Here is a 25,167-nt window from a genome sequence, read left to right as displayed (position 1 = left end):
GATCTGGATCCGCGTATTAAAGTAAGTAAAAATACTTTTTTGTGGACCTTCTTAAGGAGCAAGATAAGTAATTTTAAATTAGTTAAAACTAGAAAAAATTATGAACATGTACTACTCTCTTCTACCACATTCCGTCTCTGCACTTGTTTCGTCATCCTATGCGTAGTATTAAACCGGCAAAATATATATTCTTTGGTAGGGTAATAATACTGAATGAAGAAATATTTGCCCACTTGCCCTTATGTGCATAGTAGTCAAGTCAAGTTTAAAAATAGATTCTGATAAGTTCGAAAATATATATTTAGAAGCCAGTATATATACATATATATATGTACACAATGAACATCCTTAAATACTTAAATAAGTTATCTGAAAGTTCCAAATCAAAGCAGTCGAGATTTCCAGGCTGACAAATCCACAACTAGCAGAATATCCAATTCTTGTACATAGGTTTAAAGTAATGGCTCAGTGATTTTGTAAAATTCTTCTAAAGTGAATATGCAAACGACCGATCCATTACTACAAGCAAAGAACTTTCAAAAACATTTTTTTCGTTTATATAGTGGAAAGTCTAATATCCACGTCGCCACATGATTGAAGAATAATAACAGTAGTATTAGAGAAGATTTTTGCGAAAGCGGCTGAAAGCGCCTATTCTGTCTTTGCAGGAAACGTTTTTAGAAACCTTGCAAAAGGTTGTGCAAAATTTCATAAGCATCGGCTTACTGAGGACCGGCTTAAAAGATTTCTATTGAAAACGCGGGGCTTTACGATGCACTCAGAAGAATTGACTAATTCTGCGATACAAACATATTTGCTCACTTATAATAAATACCAAAATGTACAAACAAGGCAAATAAGCGAAAATATATCCAACTTGGCAGTATGTCAACCTTCAATCCTGTCAAAATAAGCATTTGTTTAACTTAAGAACGAAGACAAATGCGCGGAGTTCCACACGATATTAATGAAATACGATTAAGTGCGATTAATTTTGGCATTTAATGTTCGGGACAAAAACGTGAAAAACAGTGTGTAAAGCTATTCGCAATGAAGCATTTAATTTCCTCTAAGCACCTTTCAAATAGATTTGAAGGAAGCAATTTTCGGTTTCAATTTTAACAAGTAAGAAAGTTTTATGCGGCGGGGTCCGAATCTCGTATACTCACCGCTACGCTCTTCGCATTCTACTTTCCAAGTTCTTTTATTTGATACCTATATCGCCGGTATTGTTAAGGAAAAATTAATCGCGGTGTCTACCATATTCATTTTAGAATTAATCCATTCGTAAACGGATAATATATCTTCTTTAAAGGGATGTACAAAATAGTTTTAAACATGTTATCTTGTTAGCGTTATGATCAATAAGCATACAACCTCAAAAAAGAGAAAAAATAAAATTTAATCACTACGAGCACACAGTGAGACAGACAGACAGACATGGCTAAATCAAATCAACCTATCACGTTGATCATAAATATATATATATAATTTATAGGGTGTGTGAAGCTTCCTTTTGGGTGTTACATATATTGTAAAAAAACAGTATGAATGTACTCCCAAAAGAAAAAAAACTATTGATGGTATTAGCTGTTAGTAAAGGCTTGATAACAAGAGTAGTAACGTAGACAATGACTGCGTGCAAAAAAGAAAAGGCGGGAATATTAAGGGTCCATTGTAGAAATCATTTTAGGAATTTAGCAAATCTTCAAAAAGCTAAGCAAAAACAATTTTCAATCGGTGAATACCCTCCTGCATCTACTTAAAGGAATATCAGAGTTAAATTATGTGCAAATGCGATAGAATAATTATCTACATAAGTTTCCCGATAGGTGCAAATGACTACGATTTCGAATCCCATGCAATATTTATTGTGCTTCATACAAGGTAGTTTTAACATTTTTATACTCTACACCACTTATGATACAAAGGTATATTATAACGGTATTAAAAATGTTTCGAATCGGAGAAAACTTAATTGATTAAGCGAACTGGTGTAGGCTATCTAAAATATCGGCCTTGCCCGGCTATTGTTTGTTACTTGTTTATTTACTTAGTTTTAAAAAATTCTCATCAGCTACCTGCTTGCAATAAGTATGGGATCATTGCATACTAAGGCGTGTGTTTACAATTTCCATTAAAAAAATCAACAGCGCATTCAAGCATAAAATCTAACACGTAATATTCTATGAGTAGGGGAAATTTTATAAAGAGACAGGAAACCTCTAACAAAATTGAAATAAATAGGAAGATTATGGTCGCCTTGCAACAAATCTTTCTTAATACACTAAATGCGAAATAGTAATTGTCGGTGGGATCGGGATTTTAAATTTTATTTTAGAAATCACATAAATGGTTGGCAGAAAATTTCAGATCAATATAAACTCAAACGAAACCAAACTATTACCGCCGAATGCGTCCTGTTGCTGTAATGCTGTCACCAACTTAATCCAACCGAGCGTTCATTAGGGTTCCTTATCCAAACGTAGAATAACTCTTTTCCGAGCCACGCCTGAGCTTTTTTTTTTTTTTTTTTAATAGTAAATTTCATAGCATGTAAGAATTGAAGAATTTTATATTATATTACTCCATAAATACACGAAAGGATTGAAACTTCAGTCCAATCTCCGACATATATGCTCTCCTAAAAAAGTCTACTTTGCATTTGTCCGTTTCACAAACGGCATGATGCATCTAGTACATGGTCAATCATCTGTAATGTACGCATAAACGTTAAATGAGAGAGGACCATATATAATCAACGGAAAGTGCTCATTTTAAATGAATTCAGACAATTTACTCGTAAAAATATTTTCTCCTATAAAATTTTAATCAATTATACCTTACACAGCTTGCAATACAGGGTATATTAGGTTTGTGCCAGCATAGGTAACACGCAGAACGGCTTAAGACAGATCAACGTTTTACAATACTAATCAATTCAGAATCATTTACTGCCTATCTGTCCTTCTGTCTGTCTGTCTGTCTGTCTGTCTGATGGCTGACCATGTAAATTTGTGTTCAAGCTGCAGGTCGCAATTTTTCAGATATTTTGATAAAATTTGATATAAAAGCTTGCTTAAACCCAAGGACGAACGCTACTGAGCTTAGTTTGGACCTATTCACCCTCTTTTGAAAAGTCGTTATTTAGAAAAAAATTACAATTTTCATAATTTCCCGACAAACATGGTTAAGTAATACTATTTCAGCATTATAAAATGGTGCGAAAATCTTCGATCGGCTCGGGCAATTATGTGAACCCCCTCTCATCTAATGAGTTCCTATGAAAATTGAATGAAATTGTGGCAAAGTGGAAATTCGTTCATAATAGTGAATTGACATAGGAATCAATCTTAGCGAATTGCATGATGCCATTGCATGAACACAATGTGTCTAACTTTTGATTCATTATTATTACAACGAATGAATAACTGTACTGGACGAATTGGGATAGGGTACCTAATAGTTAAGCTTGCCCGACTGCAATGTTCTTACTTGTTTCTCTCTAAAGTAGTTTTGTGAATGCAATGAAATCTTTTCAATTTTTAATTGTTTTTTCGCTATTAAAATATTTTCTATTAATTTTTATATGTTAATTTGATTGAAGTCATAAAGTGTATTCGCCCACATCTATCAAATAATGTTTACTTTCGTGGGAATATATTTCGGGCGCACATTCTATAAGCGCTTATTGAGGGGCTGAATATTTGTACGTACCCAAGCGATTTGTTTTACACGTTAACTCTTCTATATTATACCTTAAGGGGGAGCATAGAATAACTGTTCTTAGCGGCGTATTTACTTATGAATGAAAGCCACTGTAATAATTTTTCGATGCAAAACGTGCTTGGCGTTTGACAAGACCGATTTAGTTATTAGAGAATTTTTTTTTAAAAGTATTTCTGTTTCAAAGCTCATTTTTTGTCAATATGCTTTCGTGATTTGCTTTTAAATATTTCAAATTCGATTTCGATTTATTTGCTTGACATCATGCAAAGACAAAACCACATGTGCTGGCTTCGTTAGCGTTATTACTAATAAGTAAGTTTACATAAAGTTCCTCTGCCCTTATTGTTGCTACACAACAACAATGTAAGGTTCTCTGATTCGGAAAATATGAAAAAAAAAACATCTGTAAAACAAATTTGTTTTGATCACGAGAAACATGTCTAATATATTTTCTATATTTAATCACACTTTCAAGATCAACCCGAAAGGAAGTCCGACCATCTGTTGATGGTCAATGATTTTATCTACACTTATGACATCACTTAATAATGTGTGTAGATATAATAAGTTTATTATTTCAATGTCGTGTCCACATATTGTTCGAAGGTCGAGAGAAAATTAGAAAACGCTGACCAATACTTTGAATCAAATATTACTTTACTTTAATTTTTTAAATAAACGCTAAAATTTTCTCAAGAATGATAGGAACATTTTTGTGCCTAACATGAAATCTCCTTCTGTTGGTTTCCTAAACCACATTTTATAACCTATACTCCATTATGATATACAGACAGATATGGTTCTCGTAGTTATTAAAAATATTGACAAAAAAATGTTTATTTTTTGGACTAAAGGGTCCTGGGAATGTAAAAGAAATAGCAAACATCGAGTAAGCGGCCACAGTACGAAGACTCACTATAAGGTGATAAGTGATGGGAAACTTAATATAATTGCAAATCCAACAGAAATTATCCAAGGAATAAATTAGTGTTTTTCATTAATTTGCGGGACCTTTCTATACAAAAAATCGGCCTCATTTTACATCCACATCGCTAAAAAAAGAAGCTAGACTTTCGCCATATTCAGTAATATGCTTCAGAGAACGGTGTGAACTTATATGTAAACACAACTAGCAAAGTCGCAAATACATTGTTAAGCTAGGCTAACAGAGTTCTGGTAAACGAAGTCTCGGAAGCACTTTAATGAAAACACAGTTAAAATATAACTTTTCCAGATATTTTTTCAAAAACATTATGAACAAAACATGCCTTTATGTTAATTAATAGGTGCTGGCAAGAATTTTGGCCGGCGACTTCCACAAGTAAAAATAATAAACAAATGGGAAGTACCAGTGTACATAACGATTACATGGGATTTTTAAAGTTTTTCTATCTAAAATAACAGTTTTCTTGTTTAATTCGAAAAAATCTGGTGTCGAAGCTCACACATCACCCCCACACACACAATTCTCAATTGTCATTTTCGGTTGCAACGATTTAAATGATTTTGATGTCAATGACAAAAAACGGACTGGAGGACCGAAAAAGCTCGAAAGCAATGAATTGTGCAAGACTTATTGAAAGAAAACCCAGCTCAAACTTTTAAAGAACTTTCGAACACCTTAGCAATTGACAAATCCACTTCTTCTAGTCGTTTACAAAAGGAGGAAAAATGGTTAACTCGCAAATTGACTAAAAATACCATTTGGGCCGTTTGTTGGAAGGGTTGTCCAGGGATGCCTAAATTTCCATGAATTCTTGATCAATAACCTTTCACACGGTGTTCAGTGTATATTCAGTTTTGTTCGGAAACATTTTGCTTGATTCTTTGAAAATTTATTTAAATATAAACTATCGTAGTGCCAATGATCGGAAGGCCACTGCGCTCAAACCAACCAAATGAAGCTAATATCTTTATAAGATATATTTAAATATAACTCGACACTCTCGGTTCAAGGATGGCAAAAATGAAGTATGCTAGCCCCCCCGGTCTCTTAATGCAATTGACGTGTGCGTATAAATTCTTATAGAATATTCAGTATTTTAGAATTCCGACAATAAACATAAATTTATGCGATAATCGCGGATTTTTTAAACACGAACTACTTGAAAAAGTTACATTGGCGGTTAAAATAGAAAGTAAACACCATTGACATTATTTTGTATATATATGTGTCATTCGAAAACGTCATTGAAATGGAATTATTTATTTAGATACTCTTACTTAAACTGATAAGAAAAAGTAATTCGTCATTTTTAAATGTTTTGCGATATTTTTTAATAGATAAGAACCACAACTTAGTGTAACATTTTACAACTTTGTGTATAGACGTGTTAAAGCAATGAACTTAGTTTCTAACTTTCAAAAAGAGAGAAAAAAAATCCTTGGCAGCGGTGGGATTCGAACCCACGCCTCCGAAGAGACTGGTGCCTTAAACCAGCGCCTTAGACCGCTCGGCCACACTACCGTTGTGCTTCTGGCTGTATAATAGTGATTTTATTAAACGCAGCAATTTTAAATTAGATAAGTAATGTGACATATGTACGATGGCAATAAGAACTGTGCGTACAATCAATATTATTATATTAGAATTGCAATAAACGCAAGTTTGCCCTAAATGAACCAGCAATGTATGAGATTGGCTTGAAAATTGTGACGTTTTATGGCAATAAAACATAAGATATTTTACTTGCGTTAAAGGAATTATGTTATCGACTTCTTCAATCCAGGCGCTTTTGGAAAACAACGGTAGCTTACGATGGAAAATCGGGACTAAAACTGGCAGGCATGTGTATCTAAAGAAGTCCAAAAGCCTGCGCTTTGAAGAATGCCTTAGATAATATAGAATCTGCGAGTAATTTGAAATCCTGCTGAGCAAGCTCTAGTAAAGAAAATGATAATAAACTAAGATATTCGAATGAAATGTATGTTAATGACTAAAAAGATCACTTGTAAAATAAAAATCCATTGCTCCTATGTTTAATATTTATTTGTATAAAAATTATAAGCACTTAGTTTGCAATGAAGAACGAAATAAAAATTACCTTCAGTGGAATTAACATGACCCGAAACCTTATGTCTAAGTTCATTCTTAACCCTTTGGCCTATAACTACGAGGCTGACTTATGGTGAAGAATTTGTGCCATAAGCGAAGAGCACCAGTTTGTCTCGTGGTAAAGACTTTGTGCATGATATGACAGCATTTGTTTTTGTCATTTATTTTCTCCCAAACATGATTTATTATTTCAGAATTCCTTTTGGTTCACCGAAATATACATGTCATGAAAAACATAGACTTTCCGTCAATTCGGATGCACGGCGCTCGACTGTTCTTTTTGTTTGCTATGGCTCGCGCAATCGGCAAATACTGTGGAGACCAAAGGGTTAATCAAAATTTCAAATATTTATATGTAAAAGGCTTTTCGTATAGCTAGAGGAAAAGTAGGAAAACTATATCCACTAACGAAAATGATATAAGGGAATGATATAATGGAATGAGAACGAAATCGCAAGCTGAAGATCCCTTATTTGTTTATTTTTTTTTTATTATTTCAAATATGACCAACCAATAAGTTGGTAGAGATCAAAATCTTGCTAGTTGTCACACCATATGCCCTATTAACGATCAATATCAACTATAACTGCTTAACCCTAATTGATTTGGTAGTATTAATTATAGTGAAGTGTACGTATACTTTTTCCGGTCAATGTAAATATTTGCGCTGCACATCATTTCATTAAAAATTTTAATATTAAATACTGCTGTTGTTGTTGGTTATAATAAATGACTTTAAAAATTATGACACATAATATTGTTGAACGAACTGATATTTGGCCCGGTGCATAAGTTACTTACTGGTCGTTCTAGCAGAGATTTCGACACTAAGCCTAAGCTATGCATCTGCCCTATTGTTCATTTATGAATGGTGTTAAGAGTATAATTACGCACGACTGTCTATTCTAGCAATGCAATTAGTTAAGTGGGTTCCCATGCGACTAATAAAAACCGTGGAAAATAAAATGTCTATCTATAAATCGTAGTGTTGATGTAATCGTTGTCTCCATTAACACTCTTACGCTAAGAATAAAAAATGCTCTATGGTTTCTTATGTACATAAATAGAGCAGTAGAATTGCTTTCAGCCTTAGCCGTTTATAATTTCTCTTCTGCTTTAATATACATATATAAATTTAATTTAATATTGCTTGTAATATGTTGTACATTAAACTTTCTTAAAGTTTAGCAAAATTTTCGCATTTCCTTTCTCAGAGGTTATGCGTACTTAAGTAGTGAAAATGTTTCATTTGATTTTCAACCACCGGAAGTCGTAATCGTTAAATAGTTAACTGCTGTTAACCCAATTCTTTTATATTTAACTTGATCTAAACATACTTTTCAAAATACTTATTGATTTTTTTAGAAAAATGTTTGTTATTCACGTTTTTCTAAACTTAATGCCTTGTGTAACCCAGTTTCTCTTAAAAATTTATTTTCTACTTACCTTGTTTTTTGCATAACCTTTAATACTTTTTTGTACTACACGGACACCTCCAAAAATCAACATAAATTATTTTCGAAAATAAAAGCATGCACAGTCATTCTTATAAAATGCAGCTATTAAATGTAACCGTTGTCCTTAAGTAGTTTCTAAGGACTCTTCAGGAAAAAAGAAAATTAGAAGTTTATTTTTAACCTACTTTAACCTTAGCAATACACATGTTTATCTTAAGCATTGCATGTGTAGGTGCATGCACGAGATTTCCTTTTCTATACGTGCATTTCTCTTCTTCTTCTTTTGTTTTTTTTGTTAAAAAGCATTTAAGTATTACATCATTTTATTTCATTTTTAAAGGTCATCATCGCGCCTTTAATTTGGCTTATATTTGCCTTTTTCTCATGTTTTTGAACGTTTAAAAACTCATTCGGACATGATATTTAATGCTATCATTACCTCTAGTTTAATGTCCGTTGACGAGGCATGAGGAATACATTCGTATTGTCAAAACCTTTCCGACGCCCAAAAGGAAGCTTCAGAGACTCCACAATATGTTCCGAATCGATTTAAACATGTCCACCTATTCGTGCGTCCCTCTGTGTAATGTCTCTTGCAAACATTCCCTCGCCGCACAGGCGAACCTATCGACTTTAAATTGGGCAGAGGCATTGTTAGTACTTGCACGCAGGTTGGCATTGAAAATCAGTCAAATCGTTTGAACGCCACGCCTACAATACTAAAGCGAGAACACCTTTGACTTTTAAAAGGAAAAAAAAATTCCGTTTTGATCACTACCCATAAACTATAGCAGATAAATGTACAAAAATTTTAACGCATATTCTATGGGCGAGGCTGTAGTACCTTCACAAAAATGGAAAAATTTATCACGCCTACTCTATATAGTAGTGTATCAAAATTTAATTTTCCTTCTCAATGCCTTTGCCTCCCGCAGAAACCAGCTTGAAAAACCACATAAAGTCTATAAATAAATTCTTGGCCGGTTTCAAATTCGAAATGCACCTAAATATGTTCCTCTGTTCGTTTGTCCATCTGCTCAACTGTGTAGTATCTGTGGTACACATTCTCCCGCTAGTGAAAGTAAAAATATCGCCTATAAATGTGCAAAACAATTTGAAAGTGATACGCCTACAACGCCAAGCGCCTATACTACAGAAACTTGTATTTTGAAAGTAGAAAAAATCGCCCGCACCCACTCCACATTATAGAGTATGAAAAAACATTTTTTCCCCTTTTTTTGTAATTTTTAGGATAACTATAACGGGTATAAGAGATTTAGTCGCAACTGAATATAATTTTTTTGATGATTTTTTTCAAATGTGCAACCTGGTGGTGATCTCCTACGCATGTAGACTTATCATAAAGAGGAAGGTTTATAAGTAGTGATAGAGGGAAGACGATTGAAAGGGAATTTAGAGGTGCAAAAAAGATGATTAACAAGCAAGGAGTCCTGGTAGTGTTGTGTGGAAAATAACGGCAACATCAGAACGGGTGGGTGAGAAGGAAAAGAAAGCCGAGTAGTTCTATCAAAGGACTCGATTGGCGGTCAAACCTTCGTTATTTGTGTAAATACATGTGATATGGATGCCTATACATTGCCATAGCCCTCGTTACGCCGATGTTTAAGCATATTAGACGCAGTCACGGCAGCAACACGTACCTTGCACCTTTGCAGTATGCAGTCGATAAGCGCCAGGCACCGTCGTAGACATTCCTCTCCTCACACCCACACTGCACTCTAATCTTTCCCGGATTTGACTAATTTTCTTTTCTTAATAAATAAAAAAAAATCCTACTTGAAAAAAAAAAGGAAAAAGAAAAATGCGAACTAACGTAAAATCATATTCGAGTGAATTTTTAAGTTTTAACACATTATCTGATAAAATGAAATACAATAAACTAATTTGAAATCATATTTTCTCGAAATACCAATCAAAAACATGTTTTCCTCTTGCTCATTAAGAATTCCAAGAAAAACAAGTTAAAAGTCATTAAAGGTTTTGCACGATCACTGAATATCTACGTTTATACGAGATGTACCCCACAGTAAAGTAAACGTCAACAAAATACAATGGCCAGGGAGTCCGAAACTGTTGTTATCTCACATCAAAACTGCATTCGCAACTTGCTTCTCGAGCACAAATGAAAGTTTTTCGAACGTTGAACTTAAAGGCATATGTTAAAGAAATCAGTCTGTATAATTTAAGATGAGGGGCACGAAGACATTTCCGCTTTTAATAGTCGTCCCATAGTTTCTTACAAAAAAGTTGCTTGCCTTTCGCCAAGCAACTCCGCTTCGTCTCATTGATGCCCAAACCTTGTAAAGCTCTAGAAAACATATGGTCCAACGTGAAATATCTCACATAACCGCCAAAAGCCTTCATCTAGAAGATATACGCGTACAGCCAAATACACCAGTACGGTACTCGGAAAGCTATATCAACGCTCTGTAGAGATAAAGACGTTCGACTGCTTGGGAAACTTGGATTTTGCTCTAGTTTACCATCGTACCCTCACGACCAGTATTTATTAATGAAGTCCTTGAAGACGTTTTGCTTTGAGGTTTCACTACATTTTTACATACATCGAATGCATTTATCAAAAGATAAGCTCTCTCTCTCTCTCTCTCTCTCTCTCTCTCGCTCTTCGCAACTTCTTTTACATTGATCTTAAATATATTATAATAGATGTGGAACGTTAGTCCTTTCGCTGCTAAAATAAAATACGGAACAGCTTATCTGCGGGCAATACGTTTGACAATAATAGGTTTGCACATGTCAGGCAAGTTCTGAGCGCTCGGTGGATGTTTATGCGATTCCTTGCGGCAAACTTGTTCTCAGTCGTTAGGGTTAAAATATGTTGCGCCGCTAATACTGAAACTTGTTTTCAATTTACAAATGCTTGCGTTTAGCAGTAAGAAAAGCTTTTGTTAAAAAAGTTCAGAACCGTGCAACACAACCACCAACGCCATCATTCCGAGTCGTGTTATTGACCATAAACTCTTGACCATAAACGTAACTTTATACACCTTATGATTTTGCGATACATGTATATGTGTAAGCTTGTACTATGCGTACATATCAAGCGACAGACGATCATACTATCCCTCTCTATCTACTATCCTTTCTACTATATGTCGGACGTCGTTTTAGTTTAAATATATACCTACATGTTCCCTTCTTTGCTTTTTTGTTTTTTTTATTTTCTTTTCTCAATCTACTCTCTAAACTCTGTTATAAGCAAAAGTCAACAAACGCAATTAAAACCTGTTTCATGTTTAGAAATGCTCCCTCATTGATGTTGTGTGTAACGACTTGGCGTCATGTAGTTTTTTCTTTTCTTATTTAATTTTTTTTTTTTCTTTCTTTAAACCAAGCGTGGCTTGACAAACTAAACTGAAGCAGTTATACTTTCTTGTGTCTAAACAAAAGTCTTTTTATCACATAAATGTTTTCTTACGGCATGTAGAGTTTAGTTAACATGCATTGGTTGGCCATTGAAAGGTTAATAGCGAAACTTATAAGAAAATATATTCACGTAAAACAAGTTCTACGTTAAAGTCAAATCAAGTTTTACGATAGTTTGGTTTGATGGAATGCTGGTTAAAGGTTTTATTTTATGCAGAGTGCGTTGTATTTTATTTCTCGGTCTTTACCCGATTATCTAAAAGGTCAAATGTAATCAATCCGAATAAAGTTTAAAAACGTATCGTTGACAATGATCGTCTTAAGCAAACACAAAAGTAAATTCAATAGGTTTGTGTGCGGAAAACATTCACATCCTAATAAATTCACGTCCTAAAGTTTGAACACAAAAATGCATACACAGACATCAGACAAAACCGACCGACAGACATGCTTAAATGAATTCGCAAAACGGTTCCAATTCGCTTCGTATAATGAAAGATTGACTTGTCTTAAATCTTTGTGGATGCTGCAAATAATCAGGAAACACGAATGTGTGTAAAGTCTAAGTACACAGTAAAAATGTCTACTTAAAAACCTTTTAAAGGACTCTGAGAAAATAGACAGTTTATATGTGCATAGGTTCAACTTCATGTACCTACGTTTACAATTCCGTGTTACCGACGGAAAAAGAGGTGCGAGGTGTATTTTTCAGTTTTGTACCACAAAAATTGTGAAAGGTACCTTCGACAAAACCCATGCAACATTTTTAGTTGCCGCAACACTATTCAAAATTAATTTCAGGAATCCTACACGAGCTAGTCCTCGCAATAAAAAACTTGACCATTTTCATGTTGCTTTAGTATCTTTTTCACCTGGACGGCGAAATACGTGCATTCTTTTCATACCCACCACTGTAAGATGAGGGTACACCCACTTTATTTCTTTGCATAATGTATGTAACAGGCAGAAGGAAGCTTCGGACACGCTATAAAGTATATATATTCTTGATCGACGTGATATTCTGATTTGATTTAGCCATGTCTGTCCATCTGTCTCCTTGTGTGGTGGTTGTTATTGGCACTCTCTTGGTCGCAAAAATGAACGTAACGACTTGAAATTTGGAAGTTCTTGCACGCAATTTGGTATTGAAAATGGGTCAAGTCCGCAGTGAACGCAACTCCTCGTAGTGATTAAATTTTATTTTTTTCACTTTTCTGACCTTTTAAGCTTATTTATCATAACACAAAAAAGACAGAATATTTAAAACTATTTTGTACATTCCTCGAATGAAGAAATATTATCTGCCTGGAAATGGGTTAATTCTAAAATGAATATGCTAGACACCGCGATCAATTTTTAATAATACCAGCGACATGGGCATCAAATAGAAGAACTTGGAGAGTAGGGTATGCGGGACTCGGGCTCCGCATGGTAATTTTAGCAAAGCGACATTGTTTGAAGTCGTCTAGAGTGATTTTCAATGAAATTGGGAACATTGTCTTATCCCGAACTATTCGTCGACGATTATTACGCACCAATGGTATGGTGCTAGGAATGGTGGTTCAGACGGGTCCTTTCCTCAGGAAAGTTAACTTGGAAAAGGGAAAAACTATAGCCCTTGAAAATCGATGCAGACCGAAAGGCGAAGGAAAGATGTATCCTTCGGAGTGACGAAAGAAAGAGTCAATTTGTTTGGTAATGACACGGTACGAAATGTACGTTGGTCAAAAGGAAAAAAAATTTCACGCTAGATTTACAGGATATCTTATCATATGGGGAGAATTTTCTTGGAAAGAGGTCGGCCTGATACATCTTGTAGAAATCACTATGAATAGATTTTTACTTAAAATCTTGCTGGAAACTGTAATGTCACTGTATGCTATTTGTGTGGAAATTGAAGCAGCAGAAGGTGAAAGTGTGTTTCCGAAAGCGTAGCTTGGATACCATTGAATAGTCAAATCAATCTCCTGACCTCATTCAGAAGCGGTTTGAGGCCAAGTTTCCTGTACCAAAAAGAAAAGAACTCAGGGAAACTATTCAACGAGTATAGTATGATATCCCAGTAGGAACTTGCCATAAATTAACATCACTTAGGCCAAAAGGAATCGAAGCTGTCAGCAAAAATTGTGTCGGTTTTACCGACTATTGATAGCTTGAATTAATTTCTGTAAAAATTTTCACTTTTAAATGCAAAATATTGCGTAATTTTTAAGTTTTTATGTATACATCTGTTGTACTGTCGATCTGATATACTTGAACTGAGCCTCTTTCAAGCTTTTGCTTCTACTCCACTACTATTGCTTTTGTATATTACTCTAAAACCACTTTTAAATTCCGTGATGCTCCTGCTTTGTATTTAAAAATAAATGATAAATATAATATATAATAAAGGAAAATGGATAAAGAGTAGCATAATCAAATAGTTACGCAAGTAATTATCTTTACCTTCCTTATGATTATAAATAAATATTATTTTTTAAATAAAATATATTCATCTCACATATCTCTCTCATCTAACATGACGTGTCATTTTTTATGAAAGCGTATATATAAGGAAAGGCAGTAACAAAACATAATTTGCATTTTTTTTTTTTTTTCCATTATTATTCAGTCACATATACACAATTATGCGATTAATATTTCTTTGCGAATTTTGGTGTCGTGTATTATTGCAATTGTTTTATAAGATCTTGTCTTCTACATTATTGTACAATACGTTAATGTTGTAATATCTACGCTCGATGATTGAATGCCTTAGTTATGTGATTAAAAATAAAAATATATACCGTCATCATAATTACGTAAAAGATTGTGAGAAAAATAATTTTTAAATGAAAATTCCTCCAAAGTTTTATAAATTACTCTTGACATATGAGTAAAATTAATATTCAGTTTAGGTGGGATTTTCTCGTATACACCAAAAAAAATTTATTTCAAATTTTTACTTTTCGCGTTTCAAAAAAAAAAAACCAAAATCTGATTAAGAATGTGTTGTGCATGTGGTGCACTACAAATCAATGATAAACATAACAAGATGACAATCTATAGAGCAATATTACACTAATACTCAAAAATATGTCACCTTATGTAGGCGAAAGGATAATTGTGCCCAAAATAATGAAAGTGGTGTAAGTCATACATTTCTTGCTTCGAAATAGTTAATGAATTTCATTTGAATAAATCTAGAAATATTTCTACATTATGCAACATTTTAATTTGGAATTTCATTCGTCTTCATTAATGGAATTTTACGACGAATGTGCAATTTTGTGCGAATTTCGTATAAATTTCTTATTTTTAAAGTTCGAATTGACTTGGACCAGTTTCAAAATTAGCTGAACGTCCTGTAAATTAGAAAAAATAATTTTAGTAAAATAATTCATAAACATTTATTAATTATTTTTAAAAAGGATCCATCCATTTCTATCATTTTGGGCTTTTATCATTACGTATTTTTAAGATTCCTAAAATGTACTTGGAAAACTGCAAGGATGTATGATAATACGCACATGATATCATTATGTTTTTCTTTTGTTACTGGGGCGCCAATAATCAGTTGGGAAGAGTCCAACTGAATTGTTATAATTTCAAAATAAAATTAAGTGAAGTCCGTACATTATTAGGTAGACTGGAATGTGCTGTCGTTTCTGTTATTGTTTAATTGTCATTTGCCGGCTCATTGTGTAGTTCAGGAACGCGTCAAGGAGGGCCTGCCGACATTTCAAAGCCATGTTCATATAATTTCTTTCTCATTTTTTTTTTTAATTTTGACTTAGATGATTTTCATAATTATGGACACAATTGTGTGTGTAAAGTGCTCAAAGCATGTGGATAAGAATAATAATTCAATGGACAGAGGAACCTGAGCAAATGTAATCAACCTTATCTTTAATGGGTGGAATTGAATGAACTTCAAAGCGTGGTGCTGTCTACAGTGCCACACAAATCCTTAAGGGCTAGCGCTACAAACAAGTATGAGTTGAATAATCATGTATATTTTAATCTCTTAAAAATTCAACATTGTTTAAACTGTCTAGTTTTGTCAATATTATTATTATTAAGGCAGAGAAATAAATTCAAGGACTAAATTCCTAAACCACTAGCGTCCTCGGCTATCGGCCTTTATATGTATGTATATATATATATGTACATATTCACAATGTAAAAACTAATTGTGCATATCAATTGTTCATACTGTCATGAAAGAATCAAAGAAGATTTCCATAAATCACACTTTAAGAGGAAACTTTGTTTATGGCAAACCAACTGGTAGGTTGGACGTGCGAGCTAACGGCTGGTATAGGTTTGCGTGCCTGAATTTATTAACTTAGCTAGCAGCAGGGGTTCAAATCTCAAGCTTTGTGTTTGTTTACGTATAAAGTTTTTTAAAAAGGAAAAGGAGGGAAATGTTGAATTTTGAGGAGAAAAAAGGCCGCGCAAGTAAATTCGCGCACGCACGCGTGCTGCAGCCGGTGTAATCGCCTTCCTGCATTTTCTTCGCAATGCCCCATATGTCTTATGTTAGAAATTGGCTAAATTTATAAGAAGCTATTTCTTCTTAACTCCGGGGCTATAGAAATCATGATTAACTCCGCGGGGCTTTGAAAAATGCTCAAATATGCAGAAGCCTCACTAAACTTGAGTCTCTTGAAATCGAACAGTCCTAAATTAAACTTTTTTTTATAATAATGGCCGCCAAAAAGTAAATTTGAGTTTTTTTAAATCTATTTTACCGCCTTCGAACTCAAACAATATTCCCTGTTAGCAATTTGGCCCGGCGGAAGCAATCCAGAGCACAGAACACCTCGGATAATCGTAGCAAATTGTTAATGTCGTCTTGATTTTTGACTTTGGCACGAATTATTCAGTCTTCCCTTCAGGCTCATCATGTGCGTGATATTCGCTCGACCGGTCGGTTTTTTATCGATGTAGATACAACAACAAGTCTCATCTCACTTCATTTCGCAAACAAACTTTAATGCAACTTCTTGAAACGCTAAAGACATTTATTTATAAAGGGAAATATGACACAGACTTGCAAGTTTTTTTTTTTTTGCTTACAGTGTATTAGTAAGCAAGTTTTTATTCATTGCAAACGTTTTATTAAAACCTGATGTATGTTGCAAAATAGTTACAAAATAATTTACTGACTTAAATCACGACTGAACTTTGTTGATTATTGTTGAAATATATATAAAACTTATAAAACTGATTTTCCTCTTTCTAAGGGAAGTCTTGGAATACCTTTTATGTACAACATAATTAATTTTCTATTTACGTTTAAGTCTCCTTCACTTGTTGCGCTACACTTCTTTTGACTTTTGAGATTTTTTTTATTATTAAAATAGATATAAATTGAATGGTCTCCAGATACATGCATATAATGGCTTGTTTTCATGCGCCTAAACACATTAGCATGCAAAACAGTCGCTATATAGTTTAAGAATTAACGTAGCTGGCTGAAGTGTTGGTGGTGGAGATTTTCATCAGCAAAATTCACGAAAATTCTGATAGCTCCGCAGGAAATTGGAAAATAGATCCATGGAAGCGAAATTATCAAGACACTACTGTCGTGTATATATGACAGATATCGATGCAAAGTCTTATATATAGACTAAAAGCCCAATATGGAGAAATTGTTCGGTCTTAGTCAAAGCAATATTTTGTAGAAACTTTTAGATGATGAATTTTCAAAAAACACACTACAGAGCGAATAATATTTTGTCACAATTTTATAAATGGTTGGAAAGAATTTCATTCATTTTTAATTTTCTTTATTTATTGATCCTTTAGGAGTTTTTATACATCGAACTTCTTAAAATAAATGAAACTTAAGAAAAAATATTTATTTCTCCCAACTGAACCAATCAGCTAATAATTAAATAATTGTGACGGCGACAGTTACAAGACAGAAAATAGATAGCAAATATTCGAACAATTTTGGATATTTGACAAGAAAGAAACTTGTAAATTTCTTCGGGCATTACTAATTAAAAATAAATATTCGGTGTATTCTCCGTTCTTTTTTTTTTAATTATGCCATATTTTACAAATTTAACAAAATATTTCGAGCTATTGATAATAGCTGTTCTAGAATGGATTGTTGAAGAATTTTCCTTTTCTTTTTTTTTGTTTTTTTTTTCTTTTAAGCTTAAACAAATTCATAACCAATTCCGAATTGAAACCCATTATTCAACTTATCGCTTGGACATGTGCGTAATGGTATACAATAATTTAATTCTATACGCGCACGTTCCGCTAATTTAAATGCCAAACCAACGCCAACCGACGTTCGCATATGATCTACAAAATGCAAACTGTTTATTTAAGGAAATGTTCGTTTTTTAATTCATGTTACTTACCAACCGAGAATGTATTGAAATTACCAGCATTGTAGAACACATGAGTACGGAAATTATTTGCGAAACTTTTAAACACTTGGCGATAAGGTAACGGTGCCCATAATGAAAACCAGTCGACCAGTATGTCTAAAGAGTTGTTTTTTTTATTTTTAGAAAGTAAATAAAAAAAGTGAAATTGGCCTGTAGTTAAAATTTACAACAAAAATATTGTAATAACCAATTGCTTATGTTTTGGGAAAATAAAATATTTCATTATATATTTGAAACATTTCAAGATTATACAAGATCACTTCTGTTTGAAAGCGAATTATGCTACCCTTTTTGCTCGAAAGATTCATTTGAACTAAAAAAGCATCTTAAAGCGTTATGTGTTAACTTTACATTTACTCAAAAAAGTTAAAACAAACTCTTTTCGAAGATTCACATGGACTAACCCTCCATGAAAGAGGTACTAGAAACTTAAAAGTATTTATAAAAAAAAGTAAATAAATAAATAAAAGTAAAATCTTCACCGGGTTTCGAACCTGCTACCTTGCTTAATAACATTGTCAGAAAAGGCAGATATCCTGATTTTTGCAAACTAGAAGAGAAAACACATCAATTTTGTGCTAGATAATGAAGTCGTATCTTTCGAACTCTAATCAGAAAAAATATTACTTCTTTATTTACATCTTTATCACTTGCATACTAATGTAGAATTTCGAAAATAGATAATTTGAAAATCTATCAAATATACGTAGATTAAACATTCTCCCAAAAAACGTAAAACATTTTCATTATTTCTGGATATTCCATATATTCTCGAATATATTTTCCTTACATAACAAGTCCGCTGATGCGAATGCCATATAGAAATTCATGTTTATTTAATTTCACATAGATTTAATATAATAAAATTTTCACCTCTACCATCGCGACTGTTGCAGCATTCCCCCTGTATATAATGTGATACGCTGACTACCTTTTTAAAATATATCAGATTCGATTTCGGATATTGTAACTAGATTAAGAAAAATGTTTGTGCATTTTCGCAGCACACCGATATTTTTAACGTTCTTCAAAGTGTTTATTTATGCTAATTCCTTTTTATATCAAATTTATGTGGAAGACGTGATTTGATTTGAAACGATGTTTTTAAATTAAAAAAGAACTGTAAATTGGCATATAAGGTCCGCACTTACCTCAGCTCCTATTGGAGTACCATCAACAACAGGTCCAGCGCCGCCGTATTTAAATCCTCTTAATGTTAATGGGCCGCCGCACAAGTACAGATTACTTAAAGGTAAATAATCAGTTTTTTTAGTTTCCTTAACTACGCCTACTCGCCCGCATACTTGGGCCACTATACCGCTAAACAAAGGTACACTAACTTCGCCATGAACACATGAGCTTATATACGCAATGTTGCCGCCCAAGCCGCAATATTCATTAATTGCTTTTAGCATAATACCATTAGAAGGAAAAACTGGATTATCACGTTGATCGAAAATCAAGGAATAACGGGCTAAAGACGCTAACTTGGGACCACATTGTTGACGTATGGCCATAGGAACAGTTCTGCCTAATAAAGATAATTCACGTATAGAGGTTTCGTACTGCACCGAATGACTTAACTATAATATAAAAAAAGGGATAATGATAATGATGAATATTTTAGTAAAAATTAAAGTTAAAAACTTTACTTACTGGTATAGGATAATCGGTATTAACGGCAAGTTCTGTCAACAGACCCGTATTAGTATTTTGGAAATGGCTAATATCGACGCGATCCAAACGACGAAATATGGAAAAGGATAATCTTGGGGGGAAAAAATATAAATATGTATATTTGGAACGAGAACAAACAGTTTAAAAGTTTTATAGATTTAATCAATAAAATACCGCTTACTCTGGTCTATTCTTCATGAATCTTGTATGAAAATACGATTTCCAAAATTTTAATTGCACATCATTAGCCCGTTTAGTACTGTAAGAGCCTTGCAAGGATATACTTTCACCGCGGCCAAGCAAATTAGGTACTGTTAACTCGGTGCGTAATGAACCCTCATTTTGTCCAATTTCTGTACCCACGGAACCAAGAATACGCGGCAATTCTTTGCCTTTGAAAGTAACCTCATAACCATCCGGTGAGGCGGTATCGCCACGGCTAACATCAATGTGGACGCTAACATCTTTAAATATACCCAATTCATGTAAATAGGATTTAGCACTAAATTTGCAAAAAAAAAAATGAAAAAACGTTAACACACGAATCATGAATATAAAAAAGATTTCAAAATAAAGGAAAAATTTCCATAATATTTACTGCATTGATTCAAGCATAACCTCCTCGAAGTTACGTGCTTTAAACAGGCCTTGAGCGGCCTTCATAACATAATCATTGTGCGTACGTAACAAACCGCTAACATTGACACGATCTACTCTCGCCTAAACCAAGTCGAAATAAAAAATCAGTCAATGCCCAAGCAGTTTTGTCCTTCGAATATTTTTTTTAACTTACCGATATTTTAGTTAAATCAAATTTAGGCTGTTCTCTATTTCGAGTAGTTGGTGGTTTGGCGGCCGCCATTTCCTATTTACTTTACACAACAAAATTTTTACCGTTTTTATCCTCAAAGGCCAACTGTAATACAAAAAGGCAGAAATGTTAATATATCGTTAATTTAATATTTCTTTTTTGCAGATCGAATTAGAAAATCTCAATAGTGCAACCGATGAAATCAATAAATTGGAAATTGAGTTAGAGGTAAATTACAGCTCTTCTTCTAATTATGTTTAAGAGAAGCAATATGATGAATTTCATATCAATTTTTTTCTTTTTTTTTTTCGTTCTTCGCAGGAAGCAAATTCTACGTTTCGTATTCTATTAAACGAGTCCACTAGACGTTTAAAATTATCTTCTAAGAAATTGGGCAGTTGCATAGAAAAGGCGCGACCCTATTATGAAGCGCTGGAGAAAGCCAGAGCGGCTCAGATAGAATGTCAAAAGGCGGCCGTAAAATTCCGAACGGCCAATGGTAATGTCAAATAGTTAATTAAACTCTAAACATAACAAGGAAACCTCTTTCATTTGTTAAGGAATTCATGCGGCTGCAAAAGAAATGGTCACTGTAGCCGAGCAACGTTTTATGTCCAATTCACATGAATGGCAATTCGATAATGCCTGGCAAGAAATGTTAAATCATGCCACTCAAAAGGTTATGGATGCAGAAAAACAGAAAACGGAATATCATGCTGAACATCAACGTCGCACTCTTATATTTCATGCAGCTGAACAAAAAGTACAACAGTTAGAGGAACGTTTTCGACGCAGTATTAACAAATCACGTCCATACTTTGAAGAGAAACAAATCTGTCAAGATCAACTGCAGACACAAAAGAATCGAATAGAAGAACTGCAACAACAAGTGCAAGTGGCTAAGCAAACCTATGCGACTGCGTTGCGTAATCTCGAACGTATTAGTGACGACATTCATCGTCAGCGCGGTGATTATCCTCAATTGCTAAATACTCCTCCGCCTGGACCTCGGGAGCCCGGTGTAGGCGCCGAACTGAATTCACCCACAATCACAGACATGCCATCCTTGCCCGACTTTCAAATGGAATTGGAAAAATGTGGTTATCCTTCCGTAACCAGCAGTCAAATATCAATTAGCGGTCATTCGCAAAAGTCCAGCGAGATTGCCTCCTGCTCCAGCAGTTGTAATGTTCAAACACACAAAAATGCCCCCTTAGCTGTTTTAACAAATAATGAAGATTCCGAAAATGATGAGGACGATGTCGTCATTATAAAATCGCAGCGTTGCCATGAATCTCCGGAATATTTACTGGAAGAGCAAACCAACGACTATGCGGAAGGCGCTGAACTATCATCAGCTATTGTCGACGAAAAAGACTTAGAAGCTTTAAGGCAAAAAGTGAAATTCTTGGCTGTACGTCCTATAGAGGGCGGCGATGGTCAGCAAGAACAAAACGATGTATGGGAACACGAATTAAATGCTACCGTAGATAAATTGGATCATTTGCTGTTGTTAAAAGAATGTGCCAAACAACAGCAACAATTAAAGCAAAATAAATGTAGAGTCTCTTCCGTAAGACCGGATTCATTGGGAGCGGAGGCTAACAATAAAGTTAATACGATTAATAATAGTCTACCCATTACTCCCGAGCATTTAGAGCAGCAACCTTTGAAAAAGTTACAAAAAATAGAACCCTTGCCAACGGTTAACGTTTCCATGCGAGAGTTGCCATTGCTGGCGCGCTTATCCAACGAAATTTTAGATCAACAAAGAATTGGCGGTAAACAACGACGTCGTTCTTTAAATTGAATACAAACTAGAACAAAAACAATATCAAAAACACAAAGAAAAAAAATTTAAATTGATAATAAAGGGAACTCACTCACAAAATTAAGTAGAAATAATAATTTTTAATGAAAATGGGGCTTTAGGAAAACATGAAATCAAAGCTGGTTTTTGTAAATCGTATACTACAAAAGAGAAGAGCCCCTCAAAAAATCTCATATAGTTTTAAGATGAAAAAGCGAACTTAAACACAGAGCATCAAAGATCAATTATAAACATTTTTTCAAAGTTCAAACACTCATGCATAGGCGCATAACGCTCTAAGCATAAGCACCCTCATTAAGTAATACTACTTCCGTAATAATTATTATTTATCAAATATTTTTTATAGTCTTCATTTCTCCCCATATTTTCTCATTAAACTACATTACTTTTATGTGATAAATTATTGTAAAAGAAAATTTATTGATAATTATTAATAATGATGTACGTATATATATGTATTATATTGCATAACACGTGTGTAAGAGAGCTTAAAAGCTTTAAGTTTAAATTCCTTTTTAAAAAAAGAAAAATAAAAAACATCTTATATAAAAAAAAAAAAATATATATATATATATATATCTATATATATATATACTGGATTAGAACTTTTATGTTTTGATTAGATTGTAAAAGCGATCTACTAAAGCACGCAAAAGGCTATAAAACAAAAAATTGTATTGAAAGAAACTAAAATCATGATGTATCAAGTGCATGGATTACTATTTAATTAAAACACACTTATTATGATCATAAAGTGAAATAAAATTAAAAATAAATTCAAAATTAAATCGATTCACATGTTTGAAAACATCATTACTGATAGGGTGATTTTATAGCGACAATTTTCGCACGTATAACATCATATTACGATTGCAGTACTTTTATATGTATATAGTTTACCGGATGTCCTGATGAATGAAAGAAGTTTTTCATATATCCTCTTCACATATCCTTTCGTTTACTTATTTTGAGGTTATGCTTTCACGTTCCCTCAATTTCTCTTACATAACATAATTTATCATTGATCCTGAAATAGCAATCGATTGTCTACGTTTTTTTTTTTTCAGCGAAAGTCCCTTCCAAACACAGCACCTTTAACCTTTGTAATCACTTCAGCGAACTATTCAAATTTATGAAAAGGAGTTCAGACAAGACTTCATAACGTTTCCACGATATAGAATAGGGAGAAAATATTGTGTGGTTGACAAGCTCGAAGGGGAGTCCTTAATAAAAATAACCCTTACTGTATTCGATAGTTATTATGCTGCAACTCTAAGCACTACGAACGAAGTAACAAAAAGTTCCATTAAACTTCAATCAAAACTTTCTATATCACTAGATCTTTGCCTCAAAATCGAAAGATTATATTAGAATTGCTATATAACACCAGTACGAAATCTAAACGGCATCACTACTTAGTTATATCGAACTCATATAAACATACTGCGTGTACGATTTTTTAATAAGCACCGAGGAATGTAATAGAAAAAAAAAACAAGACTACATCTTGCTTATTCAAACGGTCAAATACGCTTTGTTAACGACTTAAAGTAAGCATCACCTGAATATCTCTCAGGGCTCGCTAGATGTTGCCGTCACTTTTCATACAAAATGTATATTTCGTACAAAATTTAACATTTTTCTAAATCGTTGTGGATTGCATCGAAAACCGCAAGTAATTGACATATTCGATAGACCTTATATAACTTCTTTTAACGAATTTTAAACTTTCTTTAACTCCTTTCCGACGAGCACAATAAATAACGGATTTTTGCAAACTGAAAAGTAACACATCAAGTTGGGATGATCGGTTACTCTTCTTACCAGGCTCATACTCAAATCATACATACTTATTTCATAGGCACTCGCTTGCATCTAATTTCGCATAGAAGAAATTGATTTGACGTCTAATTGACGGTTTATCTCTTTATGAGATGCATTTGTGAATCCAATACTCGATTTCGGACGTTGAAAAAGATCGGGTTGTAAAAGACAAAGTGTTAGTAAAGCTTACGAAAGCAAAACCATTTTCATATTCAATGTTTTCCAACCGCTTTCCAATAGCTTTTTTTGATCATTATTTCGAAGTACTTGCCCTGCAGGCAGATGCAGATCACAAGAAACCAACTTAATGAAAAATAGATTTTTTTTTTTGGTTTGACAAATTTATGAAAGCAAAGCAATTGAATTTGTTACTGTCTGTATTTATATATAATTCAACGTTACTTAACTACCGGTTTAGACAATGTTGCTGTTTTTTTGGTTGGAATTTTTTACTTTTAGTAAAACTTTACAAAACGTACTCATGATTCGCGACTTGTTTAATTTGTATGCACTTTGTGCAAAGCCTCAATGCTACCGTGCACTTTGTTAATTGATAAAAGTTAACCTTACTAGGTTTGCGCGCTGGATGCAACTAGTATAATCCAGTCCAAGTAGCTTCCGCCTTTTTTCCCCACTGTAATGAACAGTTTAACATGACTCTTGCACTTTATCCTTTTAGCCACACTTAACTGGCTCAAGTGGATTACATACACATACAAGCAGACACTGCCGGATTATAGGAAAATAAATGTTTGGCCAAAAACACACATTTGCTTAATTTATTTACAGAATAAATCTGTATCAAATTTAACGCTAAAACTTTTATTAATAAGTTACACATAGACTCGGCAATGACATCACATTTATAAATTAATTTCAAGCGTTTACAGCAGAATTGAGGACACTAAACACGCACACACATTCTTTTTTCTATTTTCACGCTTGTCTGCCAGAAGACTTTGTATATAGCAGAACACTTTCAC

General features: G+C 33.6%; 2 protein-coding genes and 1 non-coding gene across 4 annotated transcripts; 1 reads left to right on the top strand and 2 right to left on the bottom strand.

Moving 5' to 3' along the window:
• Nucleotides 1-6,114: 6,114 nt before the first annotated feature.
• Nucleotides 6,115-6,196, bottom strand: Trnal-aag. Its single transcript has one exon. It is a non-coding gene; the product is annotated as a tRNA-Leu (tRNA).
• Nucleotides 6,197-13,046: 6,850 nt separating this feature from the next.
• LOC119639694 (SH3 domain-binding protein 5 homolog) lies at nucleotides 13,047-23,205 on the top strand. Of its 2 annotated transcripts, none has more exons than XM_038037264.1 (4): nucleotides 13,047-13,364; nucleotides 20,695-20,757; nucleotides 20,851-21,028; nucleotides 21,090-23,205. In XM_038037264.1, the coding sequence occupies exons 1-4, from the start codon at nucleotides 13,278-13,280 to the stop codon at nucleotides 22,337-22,339; spliced, it is 1,578 nt and encodes a 525-aa protein (XP_037893192.1). In that variant the 5' UTR covers nucleotides 13,047-13,277; the 3' UTR covers nucleotides 22,340-23,205. The 2 variants fall into 2 exon arrangements, with proteins under 2 accessions (XP_037893192.1, XP_037893193.1); XM_038037265.1 differs by lacking the exon at nucleotides 13,047-13,364 and adding an exon at nucleotides 19,217-19,293 and having other exon boundaries at nucleotides 21,090-23,204.
• LOC119639695 (SAM50-like protein CG7639) lies at nucleotides 17,756-23,941 on the bottom strand. The gene is given in 9 exon segments (XM_038037266.1): nucleotides 17,756-17,952; nucleotides 18,012-18,113; nucleotides 18,116-18,137; nucleotides 19,193-19,624; nucleotides 19,698-19,809; nucleotides 19,900-20,220; nucleotides 20,317-20,438; nucleotides 20,512-20,634; nucleotides 23,922-23,941. Coding segments are annotated over 8 exon segments (1,332 nt in total). The 5' UTR covers nucleotides 20,581-20,634; nucleotides 23,922-23,941; the 3' UTR covers nucleotides 17,756-17,800.
• Between the last annotated feature and the right edge of the window lie 1,226 nt (nucleotides 23,942-25,167).

This window comes from Glossina fuscipes, unplaced genomic scaffold, assembly GCF_014805625.2.
Source record: "Glossina fuscipes isolate IAEA_lab_2018 unplaced genomic scaffold, Yale_Gfus_2 113, whole genome shotgun sequence".
NCBI lineage: Eukaryota > Metazoa > Arthropoda > Insecta > Diptera > Glossinidae > Glossina > Glossina fuscipes.
Note: the sequence above shows the minus strand (reverse complement) of the source record. Positions and strands in the feature narration are given on the sequence as shown.